The 18,226-nt window shown below is 48.4% G+C and overlaps 1 protein-coding gene across 1 annotated transcript in view; it reads right to left on the bottom strand.

The window, feature by feature from the left end:
- The window catches only part of Nlg3 (Neuroligin 3), a 167,563-nt gene that overhangs the window by 6,797 nt on the left and 142,540 nt on the right, over positions 1 to 18,226 (bottom strand). The window contains exons 3-6 of the mRNA XM_025303979.1: positions 12,516 to 12,713; positions 7,842 to 7,957; positions 1,029 to 1,261; positions 1 to 10 (exon numbers count right to left, since the gene is read on the bottom strand). The exon at positions 1 to 10 is cut by the window's left edge and continues 203 nt beyond it. Of these exons, the coding sequence (XP_025159764.1) occupies positions 1 to 10; positions 1,029 to 1,261; positions 7,842 to 7,957; positions 12,516 to 12,713 (557 nt within the window). The remainder of the gene's footprint in view (positions 11 to 1,028; positions 1,262 to 7,841; positions 7,958 to 12,515; positions 12,714 to 18,226) is intronic.

The raw sequence follows: 18,226 nt of genomic DNA, 5'->3' as shown, positions 1-18,226 counted from the left end.
CAGGTCGTACCTGCGAATTCAGGAATGCTTTTTCTCACTCGTCGTGCGATAAAAATGAGTTCCGCGAGATATTAACAACTCTGCGATTTATAAAGTATTTTAGGGCGTAATAAGCTCCGTCTGGAAATAGAAAAACTTTCGTCGCGAAATACAAAAAGTTTTCTTCCCTTAGAGCGCCCCAAGGTTCTTAAATCTCGCGCTCCTCGGGGAATTTGCGCTCTTGCTTATGCCGGACTCTTATATTATTCGTTATGGAATATTTAGCCGGGTTAGTGAAAATTTGAAGAAAACGGAGGGAATGTAGAGAATTTAACGCACACCAAGAAAGATAGATAGGTAGAGAAAGAGAAAAAGAGAGAGAGAAGAGAGAGAGAGAGAGAGAGAGAGAGAGAGAGAGAGAGAGGAAAACAAAGTGCGTAGCATACGCGCGGCAACCATCACTCTTTATTTCCCGGACCACGGAAGACAGATCGTAAAATGAAATACAAATTTAACGACAGAGCGACTAAACATTCTATCGCGAGCATAGCAGTGCCTCATAAAAGCCGTTTACATCTCCTTCAGACCAGGAAATAAAAAGGAATGACCGGCCATGTCTCGGGCATTCCACGCGGAAAGAGCTCCGGTATTTTTATTTTATTTTTTTCATTTTAATATATGTTCGTGACTTTTAAATCGTAAGATCTCCGTCATCGAAGACTCTGAGTCCTAAAATGTGCGGCTTCCTGCGTTACGTATTATTTGCTCGAACGTGCGTTACCATATTTTATAATAAAGAATGAAGAGAAGAATTCTCTCTCTCTCTCTCTCTCTCTCTCTCTTTCTCTCTCTCGCTGTTCTCCGCGGACACGAGACACACTTTTATGTTTCTGCAGCGACGATCCTGCAGCAGGACATCGCTGCTGTTTTCCGCGCTATTTATTTCCACTATTATTTTCCTTCGCCATTATTTCCTCTTATCTCGAGACTCGATCTCGCGAGTTATAACGATCGACGAACGGCCGAAAGAAACAACCGCAGTTGTATACCTCGACAGTTTCGCCACGACATCTTTCCTCAGCAGGATGTTGTTGAGTGTATTGATCGTGTCGACCTGCAGGGTGTAGTCCTGATCCTCGGGATCGCCGGGATCAATCACGACGCCGTCTATACTAGGACCAAAAGCCGGCGCGAATTCCAATCCTTTAACAGGTACGGACACCAATTCGCTCAAGGACACGTCCCTGAGGCACCTGAGCAGAGCTTGAGGATCTCCCTCCGTCTGTGACAGGATAGAGAGAGTTAGATGGAACATTGAAACAGTTTGAATCTTGATAAATTCACGATGTTACTTATTTTCGGAACGTATGGGATATTCTCGAAAGCAAGCAAAAAATTATCTGCCATTTTCCGATTTTTTTTTATATAGAAAAGCGTATCATTTTTTATTTGTCACGTCGTGACGTTGTAAAACACGTGTGAATAAATGTACGTGTTGTTCTCTTTAGGGTCAATGGGTTTAACCATTTTACTGGGAGGACTCGTCTGCGCGTGAATATACGAGTGTGTTTGTTTGTCTGTGAAGTGATTTATAAAAATTTACTCACTGGTTCGAATAAAGAATTGTTCTGCTTTAATTGTACGAAATTGTGGGACTGGCAGACAAAGCTGAATTTGAGATCATTCAGGTATGAATCTTTATGAAAACAACTTCTCAAATGGATGTATCAATGAAAGAACGCTCAGATTTTCTTTAACAGTGAAATTTATTGGTTATACAAAAAGATACTCACGCGGTTATCGGTCTTAAATTATGTGGGTGTCCAATTTATAACTTTATAATAAAAACTAATATATTTTTTGCCAGAATCGAGAATCGCAAGTGTGAGATTTAATGATTGTCGCGGAGAAATCGCAGCGATCACAAAAAAGTCGTTAAAATTATCACTCGGGTATTGTTAAGGATGCTCATAGAATTGCCGCTAAATGTATGTACTCTGAAGTGCGTCTGTCTCTTAACTGTCGCTTAATTGTGCACTGCTTTTTATAAAATGGCGGTGAGACACCGCTGCGCGAGCTCTCGCCACTCAAAAGAAGAATATATAGAAGGGGAAATATGTGTTTCTCAGGACGCAAGAGAAATAATCAATAGTCCGAGTTATTTGCAGTGTCGCATCTCATTGCGCTGCACACGCGATGCTAATGTCCTTTGGGAGGAGGGGAGGGAATTAAATATTATAAGATAACATATAATGTTAATATAAGGGTGTAGAAAGTGTTGAACTAATGAGTAGATAAACGCGACGATGCTTCTCCGGGCGTTTCTTTCGCCGGCTGAAAATCAGGTGACCTCGGTGACAATAACAAATAGATGTAACCTGAAGGCCTAAGAGGTCATAACAGTACGCGGCGCGAAGGTAAACGGATCGAGAGACGTCGCGCATAAGGGTCTCGATTCTTTTTCCGGTTCGATCGGAACGGACGCGTTGTATTACGTTCGTGATTACATTCTGTGCCATCGTCGTTTGAGCGGTAGCTCAGGTCATACAGAAGCAGAGATCTCGAATCTTGAGGGTAATTAGTATTATCCTTGATTTTCATTGATTTAAAGGAAGGATCTTTTCGAACTGCTGATTTAAGCGCGATACGTCGACGTCCGTCGCAATATAGCTGATCAGAAAACTAGCTTTCTGCTTCAGATCTCACTGGAATTGCGGTCACACGGTGGATGCGGTCTCCGGAAGGTGCAATTTTTATGGATGCGAACGCTGCGCCGCAGGATCCGGCTCGGGCCAAGCAGGATCGACTCGAAGGTAGTTTTTCCAAATTTCCCGTACTCTCTCGTATTTAACTGTTCGCGACCGGAAACTGGGACATATCGTCCGTGTAAAAATCGTGGAGTTAAAACGAGCGCAAAGGGTTAACGCGCACGTGTTGACGTGTATTTTTTCTTGTCAAGCTAGTGTCCGCTGTATCTAATCGACGATGTTATATTTTTTGTTGCAGAACTGTAGCGGAACGCTGCCGAGCCTGAGTTCCCAGTATTTTGGTGAGTCAAAAGAATATTTTAAGTGACGACGTTTATGGTGCATATAAAAAATCAATGCGATTTGCTTAACTCGTAAATTTTTGCATGCATATTGAGAGAAAGAGGAAATTGTTAATTTTTTGCTTCAAATTCTCATTCGGATCATCTTTCGCATCAATGATAAATTCTTTCGTTGTTTGAGAATAAAGTAGTAGCAAAGTGCCTACTACTATTTCCCCGATTATAATTATTTCATTTTATGAATGCCGATTACTTTTCTCTCGATTCTGTGTGAACATGTTTATCCATTGAAATGCATTGCTCAAAACAATCGGGGGATTGTTTCTTTAAATAACCGTCTTCTTTATTAGAGATAATTGAACTTGCTATGTTTCATTTATTCACGGTACAGAATTATTTGAGACGATTATTCGTACAATGTAACTCCCCGTTTCCTCCCCTGTTTCAAGCGGCATGAAAAGTGCAGTAGAATTGCGCCTGAGAATTGCGCCTCAGAATGGTGCGTTAAAATTGCATATTAAAATAACGCTGCTACACGCGAAATTCGCGATTACTCAGTTCGCGAACAAATTTAACAATCGTTGCAAAGTCACAAAGGATAAAAGCTCGAAAAATTATATATTTCAAAAGAATCGTATTATATACATTTCAGGATTTTCCGCGCGTAACAGATTATATCATTTCTTTCGAAACGCAAAACTCACAAGCTGCTGTCGTTGCTATTAAAATCCTCACGAAATGAGAAGCTCGTTTCGCGTGAACGCGACGCGTCCTTTAAGAAGCCACGGTTTGTTTACACGCGACTCCTGAGTGTGTTTCCGAGAAGTGTCGGAATAAGTCGTACTTTCCGTTAAACCTTTAAACCGTAAATTCGTTAAAGCGATCGCGGTCGCGAGTTCCGATACAGCAAGGTACAATCGACGTAGAACTGGACGCTACGGAGGTCAAAGATTGAAGACCGTAGTCGAAGGACTGGCGACTACGGAGGCTGAGGACTCGGAAGACTGAGGGACGACTGGGCGTCGTGGGACATCCGCGCGCAACGGTGAGTGCACAATCAGAACGCTGCACAAAGCGTCATGTTCCTACATAATGCATGCGACATTTGGAGCAAATCGCATCGATCCGGTGGAAAAAGTCACCGCGCGAAGAAATGCGCATTGCGCATTTCGACGGTGAAAAATTTGCGAAATTGCCCGCGACAAAGAGATTCGGAGAACAATAGCGCGCGCGTGCGCGCCTCTAGATGCATTGAAATTTCATTTAATTAAAGCGAGCTTTCGTTAGAGAGAAAACTAATCGGGAAATTGATTGAGATACCTCATGCGCTGCTGAACAATTGAATCCTTGATAAGATCAAATGGTACAGACACGACCGGCTGAAGTTCAGGAATTAGTAACGGAAGTATTATAATCCCTGACGGAGCGGTACTTTGCGCTATAGTCTTGGATAATTTTATCCGAACGGAGTGCAATCGGGATCATTCTCACCCTTTCATCCCCTTCATCCGTCTCCTCTCTCTCTCTCTCTCTCTCTCTCTCTCTCTCTCTCTCTCTCTCTCTCTCTCTCTCTCTCTCTCTCTCTCTCTCTCTTTCTCCATTTGGACAACGGTGCTCGTCCACGTGCGCGTGGTAATTTGCGCACGTGCTAGATTCGCCCATTTCGTCAGACCAGCCGACATTCGATTGCGGTTCCGTCTGCCAGCGCGAAGCTGGATTTCCAAAGGCGATTACCGCCGCTAAAGCAATTCATTTGCGTACGTCCGAATTAAAGCGAATCGCCACGTGAGCGAGCGAGCGAGCGTGCGCGCTCACGCTCTTCGGCCCTTCGTTCCTTGGCCCGTCCGTTTTAGGTCCGTCTGTCCAGTCCGCTTGTCGTCCGGATGCTGGATATTCCGCTGAGCGACGCGCGAAAATCTTGTTTACCTTGCCGGCGTCGCGTAGGTAGCCTCGTTAAGGCGCCGCCTCGTCCCGACGGTATATCCACGCCGGGAAATGCCGCCGGAAAATGTCGACCCTCGGCGATCCCGCATATCCACCCTCTCCCTCGCCGTTCTCGCCCGTCCCTCTCCATCCCCCTGGCGTAAAACGCGTTAACTCCGGAACGCCTTCCGCTATTTTCAGACGATTTGCCGCGTGAGTTATCCTGGGCGTTGAGCGTAATTTATCGTGCGCGCGGAGAAATGAAGGAAGGTGGAGCGCAGGGCGGGAGGGTTTGCGCTGGGGGGAACGGAAACAGCGGAGTTTTTCGTTCGAATTAAACGTGCGAATTCGACGCAGCTAGATGAGGTAGAAGCGCGCCGGTGAGAGAGCGGCTCGTCGTTTTGCGCCCGGAAGTGTGTCTTCGCGCTCGACGAAAGCGACGTTTCGTGCTCGCGAGGATCAAGCGGTGTCCATTGTTCCCCGGTGTTTTGCGCGTGAAGGTGTCGCGCGCGGGAACGAAAAAACGCGAAAGGGGAGAAAAGAGCGGGAATGGCGGCGGCGCGAAATGGAAATCGAGGTGGGATTATATAATATTATGCCGCGCTGCTCGCGCGCGTATCCGCGAATTTGGACCGAAAATCAATTCGACCCCTTGCCCCCGGCCTATCGCTGTCCCCTATATTTACTTCCCCCTTCGACGAACCTATCCATCCATCCATCGTCCTTCACACGTATCGCCGAAACAACCGGAGAGAGAAAGTTCGAATTGGAAAAACACCGATGAGACCCGGTTATCTTTCATCGGGTTATTTTTGGCGGGGTGAGAAACGCGCGCGCGCGCAGCAGGCGGTGGTAGATATATATCAGGGCCTTGACGACGATCGGAAATATCGTCACCGGAATTTACAGTGCCGCATATCAATATCAATGAAAAGACGTCACGGCGGCTCCGCGGTTATAAAGTAGGCCAAGTACGTAATTCGCTTCCAATAAAATAACTGTCAGCTGGGTGAAACATATTTTTCATAGCTCTTCGTAACGCAAAATGTATCTTTGCGACGGCGAGAGACAGGGAGAAGAAGCCACAGAGAGGTAGAGAGCGAGGGGAGGAGAAACACACAAAGGGAGAACGGAAGAACGAGAGGTGTGTGAGAGCGACGACGGTAACGCTCGCGATATTCCCTATTGAATTTCGAGATTGCTTTAATTTAATTTTATCCTGACGCTATTTCTCGATACGGTAAGAGATCGAGAGGAAGAGAGGGAGGGACAGAGATAGAGAGAAAAAGTAAAAGCGGAGAGACGGACGAAGGTTTATTCAGGCGGGTCGAAAAATTCCTCGCGTCGTTATCGTCGCGAACTTCATCGTTCGAAAATTAGGAACCTCCATCCTGCGGACCCGCACGTTCTGAGCGTTACTTCGAGCTCCGAGTTCATTCCCTCCGAATGTGCGTTTCTCTTCTCAGAGAGAGAGAGAGAGAGAGAGAGAGAGAGAGAGAGAGAAAGACGGCGACGCAGGTTTTTAGATAATGGGAAAGTGCGAGAGGCTCAACGACGCGGTCTCGTCCGATCGCGAGGCGATTTATCGCATCATTGCGGCTTCCTTCGACGGTGCGTCGAATCAAAAAGGAGCGCTCGCGATTTCTCCACGTCTCGTTTAATATCCAAAATGAGAATGTTTCTGTGAGATTAATATCTTTACCTGTGGACGAGCGGGCGCGCGCGCGCATGTGAATTCGAATTTATTTGGCGGCTGCAATTCGCAACCGAGAGGAGTCACCCTATTTTCCGTATGCGCGCACACGCATACACGCACGGGCGGGTATACTAAATTCATGCGTTGCCCAATTTGCAATTTGCGAAATTTAGTATCCCTCTTATTGAAAGTGCGCGCATACTCGCCTACTGGGGCCGATGTATGTCTCGGGTGTATATTAGCTTAATTGAAACGCGCCGTTAATATAATTGGTAGTGCGTAATTAACGCTGTAAAAACACCAACGTGCGCTGGTATTCGTACGTATTTGATATTTTAATTTATGCCCGCGCCTAGCCTTTCACGCGGTCGTTTCAACACCGACGATCGGCATTATCGTGAATTATACGAGCCGCGCTCGAAAACGAGCGAATAAGAATTAAAGCAGCAGCAGCAGAGAGGGAGAGACGGAGGGGTGGGGGAGAGGCCGCTGACGCGATGAAATATAACTGGAACGTGTCCGATCGGTCTACCCTGTAAACTGAAATGAACAGAACGTCCGAATTTAACGTCGGATTCAATACGTCCGCTGTCTCGTAAAGCTCGGACTCGTTCAGAGGGAGGTGAACGTGTGTGTGTGTGTGTGTGTGTGTGTGTGTGTGTGTGTGTATGTGTGCGCGCGCGCGAGTGTATGCGCCGCCTGAATTTCCAAAAATTTTTCATATCCGACCTTTTTGTCCAAAATTACGACGCATGTCGCGCGTGTATATACGTTTCCTTTGTATTTTTAATTCTATTTATTTACACTCAGCGCGTGTGCGTCAACGATTCAATTAATTTCGTCGGATTCGAATCGACGATACGTCCCGCTTTTTTTGTCAATAGTCTCATTAATTCCACGGTTTAATTCCGCTACTGACGAGAGAAAAGGAATTGCCGAGGCGAGGGCGGCGTGAGTCGTATCGGATTAAGCGCCATTCTTCCGCCCCCCTTTTCTTTGTTGCCGCTTTACCTCTCCCTAAAATTATTATCCCGTTATTTAATAATCGGAAATGCGAGATTATAAATCCCGCGATGAGAAACACTCGCAGGCGCGACGCGATGGAACGGCGAGCGGAAGCGCGGTAATGACATTATAAACTGACGCGACGGATAATTTCGGCGCGATCAGGCGGACATGTTTGCTAGTACTCACCGACGAACAATTTAGGTGTTTGGCGACCTGCATGGCGTAATTGGCGGCGCCTCTTACCAACGCCCAGGGTGAAAGCGCGCTGCCCGACATCAGGACACCTCGGTGAAACAGCAGACCTGCGAGAGAGAGAGCGACAGAGAGAAAGAGAATGAGTGAATGAGCGAATGAGTAAATGAGTGAGCGAGCGAGTGTGCCGCTGTTAATGCCGTATGCATAGCATATTTTCCATAAGCATAATTAATCGTCCTCCCTAATGATAATAATAATAAATGAGGCGCTGCGTTCGGCTGCATTAAAATATTGTTAATACACGCGTTATGCGCTCGTTAGCCATTAACTCGTTCGTTTCGACCGTCCCGGGGACTTTCTCACACGTTTCACCTTCGCACACGTTTCACCTTCACGCACGTTTCACCTTCGCGCACGTTCTCCTTCTCTCTCCCGACCCTTCTCCTCCCGGCTTTGTTTCTTTATTCTCTTTTTTTTTGTTTATTCTCTCACATTTCGTGGAAATATTGCGAAACTATATCGGTTACATTGCGCACGCTCGATGTTCAGGACGCTCGCAATCCTTGCGATTCCTCGCGTGCCTGCCGGGGTGTATCCAGGGCGCGCTCCGCGTCGTAAAAATCCGATATCCATGCGATGCGATTTCGACATCCGCGTGCGGAAAGTTCTCGCCGGTCGCACTTTTCGGGAGGAAGGGGAGGGTGCCCGCCTTATCCGCGGGATTCGCAAATCATATCACGTAATGCAAAAGTGTTTGTTCGCGGAGGGGAAAGATTATACGTCGCGACGGAGAATTGAATTTCGAGATGATTTCGGGGTCGATTCCTCTCATGCGCGCAGCGGTACCACGATATTACCTGAGCAAACGAAATACAATCCGAGTTTCAATGCATAGCAACGAATACTCATCTCGATCACTCGATAGATTTATTTCCAATCAACGACTTCCATTACAACGTTATCGGCGACTTCCGCCGCGAGGACGACGAGCTGGCAAGACGCGGGTCGTCGCAGTGCGTCGTTGCATGGAGACATCTTGAGGAAAAGAGAAAAAAGAAAGAAATCACACGTATGATTTGCCGGGCCTTTAGCGTTCTTCGGGAGAGAATTCGGTGATTCGAAAAAGTCTCGCGGGGAAAAATTCACGACGAACTCGAATTTCATGTCGGAATAAACTCCAGCGATACATTCTTAATTAACGTTTTCTCTCTTTCTCCTTTTACACGACTTACTTTTATCATTGCTAATTTCCAAGTACGCGACCTAAGTTAAACACAAAGTAGAGAGATGAGAAAGGAGAGAGAGAGAGAGAGAGAGAGAGAGAGAGAGAGAGAGAGAGAGAGAGAGAGAGAGAGAGAGAGAGAGAGAGAGAGAGAGAGAGAGAGAGAGAGAGAGAGAGAGAGAGAGAGAGAGAGAGAGAGAGAGAGAGAGAAAGAGAGAGAAGGGGAGGAGAGGGAGGGATACGAGTAATTGAACAAACGCGACTTGTCTTATTTTGCGGAACGGTCGAGGCGTTTTTCATCTGCCCTTAATTAACATCCCTCCTTCGGCCAGGGAAGAAGAACGCGACAGAGAAACGTGTTTAAAATGATAAAATGCGTTTAATATTGGTCGGAGGCTTCGATTGGCGCTCGTTAGCCATTAACTTCCTCGCTAGGCGTTGCAAAATGGGACATTACGCAAGAGATGAATAGGTAAAAGTGGAGCAGCGGGGCTCCTCGCAGCGCGCGGAAAATTAAGGCGACGCGGGCGAGCACGACGTTACCGGCTTCGTCGTCTATTATTTAATACAGAAGACAGGATAAGTCGCTTAATCCCAATCTTGCGAGTCGTTAATCTTGATACCTCGAAGATGAGATCCCTTCTATGAAGCCTGCCATCCGCTGTATTTCTCTGTGTATACGGTGTCAAGCCGAAAATGCTGAAAAAGCTCCCTCGTTCGCTCGTGCACGCGTGTCCGTACAACAAATACGGCAGACGCGATTAAACAATTGTGTCCCGCCAGTTTTCCATGCCTTCAGATTGTTATGCCATCTCGTTTCTCTTTCCTCGTCGCGATTACAGTAGCTTAGAGCTACTGTGCATTACTTTACGCACACACTTGTCTTATTACCGGAGTATTAGCGCCTGTCATTGCAAACTCGTGTGTGGGAGGATTCCTTAATGTCGTGAAATAAGTTGCCACGATGTTCGCCACATTAGGGAGGCGAATTCGAGTACTTGAGCATGTACGGGGCTACTTTTGGCAAAGTAAAAGCGACAGGCGATGTTTTCCCACACGTAATCCCAGTTTAGTCGATCGGCCACCCCGATATTTCATGATATATACGTACTGCCTTCGGCAGCGATCTTATCAGCCTGATACACGTCGATATCCGATTGGGTCTCATTCATTTAGTGAAGGAGATACCGGGGTAAACTCTGAATATCCTGCTAGCATCCTCGACGTATTTCCGACATTACTGAATCAAGATGAGCCCGTTCTTCCGTCATCGATATCCGTCGTCGTCGTCGTCGTCGTCGTCGTCGTCGTCGTCGTCGTCGTCGTCGTCGTCGTCGTCGTCGTCGTCGTCGTCGTCGTCGTCGTCGTCGTTGTCGCCGTCTGAGTCGCCGTCGTCGAGAGGACGACGCCAAACGATAAGATGATGTCGAAGCTCGCGACATTAAAGGACTATTAAAGGATTATCGCCGGCTCAAATTCCATCGCGTTACTCGGATTTAATGGCAGTCTTCCGTAATACCCGAGGATTAATTAATTCCTTCGGGGAAGTGGGAGCCAAGCGTCTGATGAGTTAAAGGCGTACGATCGGAAGAAACGACCAACCGAACATGAAGCGTGACTCAAAAGAACCGAGGATCCGAGAAAAGAACGCGTGACCGAGGAATTCCGGGCTTTCAGGCTCGGGGTGGCGAAATTGTGTGATCGAAAAATCAGTTTCTAAACGAGTCTTGAATCGCGGGTGGAGAAATCAGCGAATTCCGGATGAAAGGGCAAACGAGGACGTAAGATATTGAAAAGTATTCAAGCAACTCGCAGTATTCCACGATATTAAAGCCGGGTTGTATAATATTCAGAAATTAAGAAGAAACGTAAAATAAGGGAATCTCGAGAATCGCGGGAACTTAAAAATCCAGCCGGCGGGACTGAGAATTATTGAAGTCGGAGTGTCACCCTTTTCTTTTTTCTCAAGGAAGGAATCGTGAATTGCTCTCATACCAAGCTACGATATCGCCCTTTCCGCGCGCGCAATCTCTCCTCTGGTCTGATTCTCATTTAATTCTCTTCGCAAAAGTGCATTTAAATATTATCCCTCATTATTTATCGCTGGTGCCGCGCGCGCGCGCGCGCGCGCGTGGTCAGTTTTTGCACGGGCAAAAGCGGGATCAGTTCGAAAGGAGGCAATATAATTTCTTGGCCGGATAACACCGCTCGCTATTGTTCTTCGTCGTATTCTTCGATACGTCGCGCGCTCCCGGCTTTATCGGCGCCCTGGAGGGGGGAGAGGGACAAAAAACAAAGTGTCGCAATCTGTTCCGGGACCGCAGAGCTTATCGCCGGGAGCTTCTCCGGATGATAATTCACTACAGCTGCGAGTTGTCAATGTTGGCCGGGGCCAGCTGATTCTCCCGTAATTTATAGCGTCTGGTAAACCACCCCATTATTCCTGGCTCCTCCGTATCATTGTCTCGTGCGGCTTCTCGCTCTTCGACCCCTCCCGCACCCTCACCTTCATCCGCGCCCGGTTTCTGCGTGACGTTATCTGTTTCCACGTCGCAACCCTAAGAGGAACGGTTCTATGGCTCGCTTCGGGACAATAAACTATTACGCGACGGTTCCTCCGAAGATGCTCCAGCTCGAAAGACGCATCCAAGATGCTCGAACACCCCCCGCGAATATCCATGTCTCTCTCTTGTCCTTTCTTTCTCTCTCTCTCTCTCTCTCTCTCTCTTTCTCGACTGGTGAACGTCGCAAAAATCACGCGATATGATCCGTTTCGTGCGACGAAAGGTTCCGTCGTAAAGCTTCAAAACGCTGTAGCGTTCATAATAACGTTATCAATGTCACGTACAAAAAGAAAAACGTTTCGAAAGTTTCGCGACACGTTAAACAGACCGTGATCGAAGCTGACACGCGGCCGCCATCATGCTACCGTGTCTCACTAAGTTATGTGTAAAGTGTTATTAAACGCATCCAAAAATTTGCTTCGCGATGTCCGATGAAAGATATACACGTATCAGATTACTTGGCTGTATTTTTAATATTTCGATCATCGATTGCGCGTTCGTACAATCAATGTCGCCGAGAGACCGAGAGGAAAAATACCGGGTCAGCCATAAAGCTCGACTTGAGTTTTCGGTCCAATTTCACTTCATCGCGTTCCGTGGAAACAGATTATTCATATTTACTCGGTATAAGGCAGCCGAGATTTGCCGTCGAGGGGTCGCGGCAAATCGAGACGAACTTCTCGATTGACCCGATATCGAGGGGAGCAGAATAAGGTTCCCCCTCGTGAGGAGAATAAAAGTGCGTAGATTTGCCAGCCCGTGGCTTTCGTGTAATTTACAACGGCTCGTCGACGTAAAAGAGCGAAAAGCGGCGGAATCCGCCGGTCAGGTGCAAATCCGATAGCATGGCAAAACCGAGCCGCAGGTGCGCGCCCTTACCGTCAGGAACCGCGTGGCTGGTCATCAGGAAGTTCACGCAGGCGGCGCCAGTGCCATGTCCCACCAGTGTGACGTTGCCAGGATCGCCCCCGAAATAGGCGATGTTCTCCTGCACCCAGTGTAACGCCGCGATCTGGTCCATCAGGCCGTAATTCGCCGGTGAGCGTAAGTGCGAGTCTGTGTTGGCGTTTAGAAAGCCTGCAATCAAAACAAGCCGCCGCTTATGGTCGGTCGGTTGGTCGGTCGATCGGTCGGTCGGCGAGGGGTTTCTACGCGCTTCTCGGTGTCCATTATCGTCGGTTACGGCTGGTATAACATCGCCCCGATCGCGCCCGGAATTACTACCGATGGGGTTAATTCCGTTGGCCACATGTCGCGAACTATCGAGCACGACAGGCGAGATAAATAGCAGGATGGGGCAGTAGGGAAGTGCTTCTCTCGGTTGAAGACGGCAGAAGACATTTCGCTTCGCGAAATCGGCTTCGCGGATGTAAGTAACTCGGTAACGGAGTGGGAAAAGGGGGCAGGGTGGATGCGTGGTTGGCGCAGTTAGGGTCGTAGTTGGCCCTCGCGCTGGTCCGGCTTTCCATTTCGGCTTTTTTGTTTGTACCACGCGTATCCGGTTATCGAACGCTTTCCGCAAACGGTGGCGTTCGGGAACACGTTCGGGCGATTTTGCGTTGCCGGATCCTCGTATTGTCCGATCAGGCGGGAACATCGCGTCGAACGCAGTCCTTCTGGATGAAGGGGTTAAATGGTTGGGGGATGTGGAGAGATTGGCTCGTCTGGTGGAGCAGCAGCAGCAGCAGCAGCAGCAGCAGCAGTAGCAGCAGCAGCTGGTGTGATTTAGTGTTCAGACGCGTATCACGTCCTACTTTACGTATCGTTTCGCCGGGCGAGATATTGCTATCAATTGGCGGAGTCGAGGCGATATTTATGACAGCCGGATGGCGTCCCATTGGCAACAGTCTTATATACCGGGTCTGCCGGGCGTAACATTGTCGCGATGCGCGGGAACTGTTCGATTTCGTTCCCGTCGAAATACATTCGTCAGCGAACTGACTTACCCTCTCTCTCTCTCTCTCTCTCTCTGTTTAGAAATGAGCGAATAACCCTTTGACCCGAGAGCTTTCAATCAACGGGACTCGAAATTGTTTAAGAAATTCATGACGGAATGACCATTTTAACCCCTTCTCCCCAAAGTGGGATCGATCGACAACTTTTCCGTTGTCGGAGCCTTTACGGCTCGAGTTCCTAGCGTGACTCCTTCTGAAAGTTAAATCACTTTCGGAATCTTTGCGGTTTGAGCCCGTAACTCTTCTCTTTATATGGTTCATCAATCTTGCGCCATATTTCTATCAATTATCATTCGAGTCCCTTGCCTGACTCCTACCGACAGTCAAAGGACTTTCGGTGCCTGTCTATATCGAGCCCCAAGCGTGGCTCTTTCCCACCACGGGAATGCGCCCCACTTATCCAAAAGTGTGGGCCCGAGCTATCGCGCGGTTCTCTCATCTAATCAGAAGCGATTCCGACGTCTGGAACCTTCCTGACGAAAACAACGATGACTTGAGTATGGGGGAGAGTAGTGTTGGTTGAAACTTCGAACCGGAAAGGTCTCCTCAATTTTGTGGGTTTACTCAAAGAATATATTCATTAAACGACACTGTATTTGATATATTCAGATCATCGTTTATTTTCGGTAGTTCCACCCTTTAGAATCTTATAAGTCACGTTGCAAACAGTAACGCAATACTCTCTCTCTCTCTCTCTTTCACTCGCTCTCGCTCCCCCCTCTCTCTCTCTCTTTTTCTCTCGTTCTCTCCCTTCCGTTTCTGCCGAATAAATTCGGACTCGTAAATCTGCCAGGCTGCCTACATTTGTTTATATTTATTCCCGTATTTGTTCCGTCGGGACAGCACAACCCCAAATTTGATTTAACATCGGGGGCGCCGATTCTACGATACTGGGATAGTTCTATTATATAGTTTGTACGAGCCCCTTTTGCGTAAAAATTGTTTCTTGCCGACGGCCATTTTGTCGCTCCGACGATGTTGCCGAATTGTCGAGGCCTTGTGAAATTTTCATGGAGATACCGAGTTAGTTGACGCGATAACGCGAGTGACCTTTGGCCACACCGTCGCAAGCACTTCGTCGTTTTCGCGGCAATCGGAAGAGAACGGGAAATCTCCCGCGAACGACAATCATTCTCCAAGTAATTTTCTAATTGGCTGCCTCCAAACCGAGAAATTATCGGCAATGTCAGCTGGCCGTGTAGTCAATTATTTCCAGTTTCTCTTAACATAGAGAGAATGAAATTAGCGCTAATTGAGTCAGAAGTGGAAACCCGCCGAAGGGTCTCCAGCACCTCCCCCCCTCCGGCACCTTTCTCTCCCTTCCTTATGGCCGAATGAAATCGCGAGCTACGATTGTTGCTGCCGGCAAGTTTGGCCGCGATATTTCACCTCTCGTAATGCTGAGACCGGCGAGGCGAGGCAAGGCGAGGCGAGGCGAGGCGAGGCGAGGCGAAGCGCGTCGCGTCGCGTCGCGTGTTTGCCTCGCTCGAAACGCCGCGCCATTAAATTATCCGTCATATTTACCCGCCGACATACTGGAAGAGACTGTTCTTCGCGGGGTTAAGAGGATTATTTCCATTATGAGTCGCCGTATATATATACTTGCGCCGGTGCACATTAACTTTAGGGCACTTGGTGCCTTAACAAGAGAGGCGTTACCGTCGCCAGGATCTGGGTCAACGATGTTGCGCCGACTGTTTCCCGCCGGCCCTGCCAAATCGATAATTTGGAAAGCCCCATGCTACGTGGAAAAACGCTCAACTACCCCTTCGTCCGAGTCCTTATACCGGGATCCTCGCGAGATCCTCGCGCGATCGGCTCACTGTACCGCCGTGAGCGCGCCGTTGCTGTATTAATTACCAGCGCTGTCAAAGTAATCCGGGTATTTCTGTAGACGTGTATCTTGCTAATACCCGGCTGCACAAACCCACTACCTAGGTGCTCGCGATTACAACATTTTTTTTCAAATGAATTCAGCTTCCTCAAAGTAGATAGGAATAAGCAATTGTATATCCGGAGAATCTGAAGGCTCAGATGTGCGGATCATTTTAAAAGCACCCCGGTATCCGAATATTTTGGGTAATATTAGGAATATACCCAGGCTATTTGAGAAATGGGACGCATGTTTTAAACAGAGATTTGTTTAAACAGATGTTGGGACATAGCAGCTTGCCAGAGTGATATCTAAAACACCCTGATTATCCTGAGCACTATTGATTACTTGGGATTTTTGTGTCTATGAAGCAACGGATGCGTTATGTAACGTGATTGTGTAATCATATCGTCTCGCTATTAGAAGTCACTTTGTCGACGTAAAATCGATTCTCCCGCGACAATTCTCACCGACTGCCTTAGTAATCGGGTCGAATGAGTTGTACAGTTGAGTTACACGTTCGTATCCTTTCGCCGAAATTTTTTAGGGCTCGAAATTAGACTGCTAGACGTTCAGCATGATTATCAAGTCCGAGATAACGAGAGACCAATGTCCTCTGCTCATTCCCCATTGAGCGATTTCGCAGCTCGAACTCCCGTGGAATTGAGTTTCCAGCTGCTGCTATATTTACATCCTCTGACTTTAGCGAAACGCTACGTTTCCATTACTAACGCAATCCAATCCTGATTGAACTGTTGGATAGCGCGATGTTTGTATCCTCTCTGAATCTTCCCTCCGACTTTAGCGGGTCTAGCTGAATTCCTGCCGAGTCAGTTGCCGGCTCCGGAGGACTTTTGTATAATGGCGCATTTGCATCGCCGATAATACAATCTTCTTCATCTTACAGACAGAGTGAGAGGAAAGGCGTCTTGTCTCGTCTCGCCTCGTCTTCCGGCCGTGTCTAGTCCGATCCAGTAACGATTCTCGGCATTGCCGCGTCAACGGGAGAAAAATGTACAAAGCTCACAGCGCTTGCAGGCGTGTGAGCCTGCCTGTACGCACTGTCGAGAGAGGGAGAGAAGCGTAAGCGTGAAAGAGCGGAATAGAAATGAAGCACCGGTCATGTCCCATTTGATATTCAACCTCCGGCGTATCTGTCGCGCCGTGCTTCCGCGTCTCCTATTCTTCTCGTTACAATGAAACTGCTGAACGCTATTCGTTGATTTAAATTTTCCGGTACACGCTGGTATACACGCGGTAGGGCGGCGGCGGAACGAGGAATGGCTGTTGGGCGAAGGGCGGATGGGCGGGGGAGGATAGGGGTTAGTGGGTATCGCCGGTCGGCTGTACGCACAAAGCGCGCGGCATCACTTTTTCGAAACGAAGAAAAATGTAAAAAAAGGGAGAATAAAACAGGGGCGAGAAGGAGGGAATAAAAATTGTGCGGTCACCGGAGTGTGATATTTCCTGGGCGTCCGTTATTTCATCTCACTGTTCGCTCTGAGCTTCCCCCATCCCTCCTCTGAGTTTTCCCTCTTATTTTTTCCCGGCGCCTCTTTCGGTGTTCCATTTCGCTGTCGACGGAATCGAATTCTCAAATTTGGATTTACGCTCACGTGCGCCTCTCTGTCGTCGCCTCTCGATGTCGTCGAAAACTGACCGCCATCATCTCCCTAAGCACGGTCATCCCTCCCTCCCTCTCTCTCTCTCTCTCTCTCTCTCTCTCTCTCTCTCTCTTCCTCTCTACTCCGCTGTCTCTCGCTGCCTCTCGTGCGCGCAAATTGTTTTCGCTACCGTCGGAAATCTAATCTGATTTAATCCAACAATTACCGCGAGCTCGACCCAGCATAATCATAGTTACTTAATAATCATGTTAGCCAACTTTAGCCGACCTCCAATAATAATTGGATCTAAGCTAGTTTATTAATATAACCTGGCCCTGACGGAAGGGTCTTTTGAGCCTCGGACCCCTCGATCTGGATTATCAGTCCGTTCGTCGCTTCCAGCGATGTTCTTTCCGAGATGGGGACGGTGATATCGGGACACCCAGTATGTGCGCCGCAAGGGCGCTAGACGAGAACAGCGGGGTTGCTGTCGCGTCGAGCGGCGGCTAGGGCAGGCGGCCAGGGGCAGGGGCGGGAGGTGGGAGTCAAGAATTTAGTTTGGTGAAACGGAAGACCTGGCCGTAATGAGTTTCCTATTAGATTTGGTTGCCTGGGTTGCCAGGCAACAAGCCGGCTCGCCGGAACTCGCAATCCCCGTGGCGTTTGCGGTCAACTTTTTGCCGGGCGCTTCTTCGCGCTCTCCGACTTCTTCCGCGGCTTCTTATCCGCCGAACGTTCGTTCGTTCGTTCGTTCGCTCGCTCGCTCGCTCGCTCGCTCGCACGTTCGCCGCGACGTCGGTTAAACGTCATGAAGTAACGAGTTTCGTCTAATGACCACGTCGACTCGGCGAGCGTGCGCGCGCGCGCGCGGCCGGCGTTTGCAGCGCGGTCGAACGCGCGTTTTACGATAGAAATCGATCGAAGGGTTCGGAAGATACGGTCTCATCGCGTTAATCTAATGCCGATTAAACCGACTGCGGTCGATCGTCCACTCTCTCCTCCTCCCCTGGCCTCCTCGCTCCTCTCGCCTTCGTCGGATCATATAGTCTCCGATGTGGACGTGTCGTCTTTACACACGGCGGGAAAATTGAGTAAGCACACTTAGCGCTAAGTGACGTCGGTGTAATCGGCCCTAAATAGCTAATGAGCCACGGTCGA

Source organism: Harpegnathos saltator, unplaced genomic scaffold (genome assembly GCF_003227715.2).
Source record: "Harpegnathos saltator strain DR-91 unplaced genomic scaffold, Hsal_v8.6 scaffold58, whole genome shotgun sequence".
In the NCBI taxonomy this organism is placed as follows: Eukaryota; Metazoa; Arthropoda; class Insecta; order Hymenoptera; family Formicidae; genus Harpegnathos; species Harpegnathos saltator.
The sequence above is the reverse complement of the archived record's forward strand: the minus strand, read 5'-3'. Positions and strand labels throughout refer to the sequence as shown.